Source organism: Meleagris gallopavo, unplaced genomic scaffold, assembly GCF_000146605.3.
Source record: "Meleagris gallopavo isolate NT-WF06-2002-E0010 breed Aviagen turkey brand Nicholas breeding stock unplaced genomic scaffold, Turkey_5.1 ChrUn_random_7180001856995, whole genome shotgun sequence".
Taxonomy (NCBI): Eukaryota; Metazoa; Chordata; class Aves; order Galliformes; family Phasianidae; genus Meleagris; species Meleagris gallopavo.
This window is the reverse complement of record NW_011123081.1, coordinates 1-902: the sequence shown is the minus strand read 5'-3', so window position 1 is coordinate 902 and position 902 is coordinate 1. Positions and strand designations below refer to the sequence as shown.

Sequence of the window (902 nt, the reverse complement as noted above, 5' to 3'; positions counted from 1 at the left end):
GGGGGGGGTGGGGGGGAACACCCCCTTACTTGACATCCTGGCTGATCTGGCGCTCCAGGCGCTGCCGTCGCTCCTCCAGCTGCTCGATGGGGCTCTCTTCAGGGAACTCATACGGCGCCGTCCGCATTTCGCTCTCGGCCAGCGAGCGGCAGAACAGCTCCTGTGGGCACCGTGTCACGAGCTGCGTCCGTCCTCAGCCCGCTGCCAGCCCTGACGTGAGCTGAGCTGGGACTCAGCCCGCTGCCATCCCCCTCCTTCCAACCCCCAGCTCGCTGCGGAGCTGCCACACATCGGGTGCACGGCGTCACCGCGCTGCCACCACGGGCACAAGGAGGGCCACGGGGTCCTGGGGATCAGGAGGCAGCTGAGCCCCCCCGTATCCAATGCCCCCCTCTCCCCCCGAAGCCGAGACCCGGCCGACTCGGTGCAGGGATGACTCACCTCGGCGATCTCTTTGTATTTGCCGTCCATGGAGGTGCGCAGATCGACTGGGAAATGCTTGAGGCAGTGCGGGGTGCCGGGCAGGGAACGCGCCGACTGCAACGGCCGGGAGCCCCCCCCGCACCTCTGCAGGCACAGACACTGTGTGAGCCCCCGGGGGGGGGGGCTGGGGGGGGGGGTCTGCAGCCTCTCCATAGCCCTCTGGGATCCGCATCCCACAGCATCGGGGGCACACAGAGGCAGCGCCATCTCCCCCCACCACCCTACTCACCATAAGGGGGGTGTTAAAGCAGTGGGAGTGACACCCCCAAAGGTGGTCCCACCAAAGGTGCCCATGTCACAGCTCACTCGAGCTGCCACGAGGAACCCCCCCGACCCCATCCGCAGCACTGAGGGGGAGGGGGGGGCCACAACCACACGTCTGTGCCAGCGCAGCCTTCCTTCTCCTCCTCCTCCTCCTC

At 68.0% G+C, this 902-nt stretch overlaps 1 protein-coding gene across 1 annotated transcript; it reads right to left on the bottom strand.

Moving 5' to 3' along the window:
* Window positions 1-13: 13 nt before the first annotated feature.
* Window positions 14-896, bottom strand: LOC109364434 (AMP deaminase 2-like). Its single transcript, XM_019611075.1, has 2 exons — window positions 442-896; window positions 14-160 (listed from the first exon to the last, which is right to left on the bottom strand). The coding sequence occupies exons 1-2, from the start codon at window positions 688-690 to the stop codon at window positions 26-28; spliced, it is 384 nt and encodes a 127-aa protein (XP_019466620.1). The 5' UTR covers window positions 691-896; the 3' UTR covers window positions 14-25.
* Between the last annotated feature and the right edge of the window lie 6 nt (window positions 897-902).

Excerpts from the sequence above, each read along its gene's own strand:
- LOC109364434 (XM_019611075.1), bottom strand. The coding sequence starts at position 690 with ATGGCGCTGCCTCTGTGTGCCCCCGATGCTGTGGGATGCGGATCCCAG. Across the intron at positions 161-441 it reads AATACAAAGAGATCGCCGAG|GAGCTGTTCTGCCGCTCGCT; the intron begins GTGAGTCATCCC and ends CGGTGCCCACAG.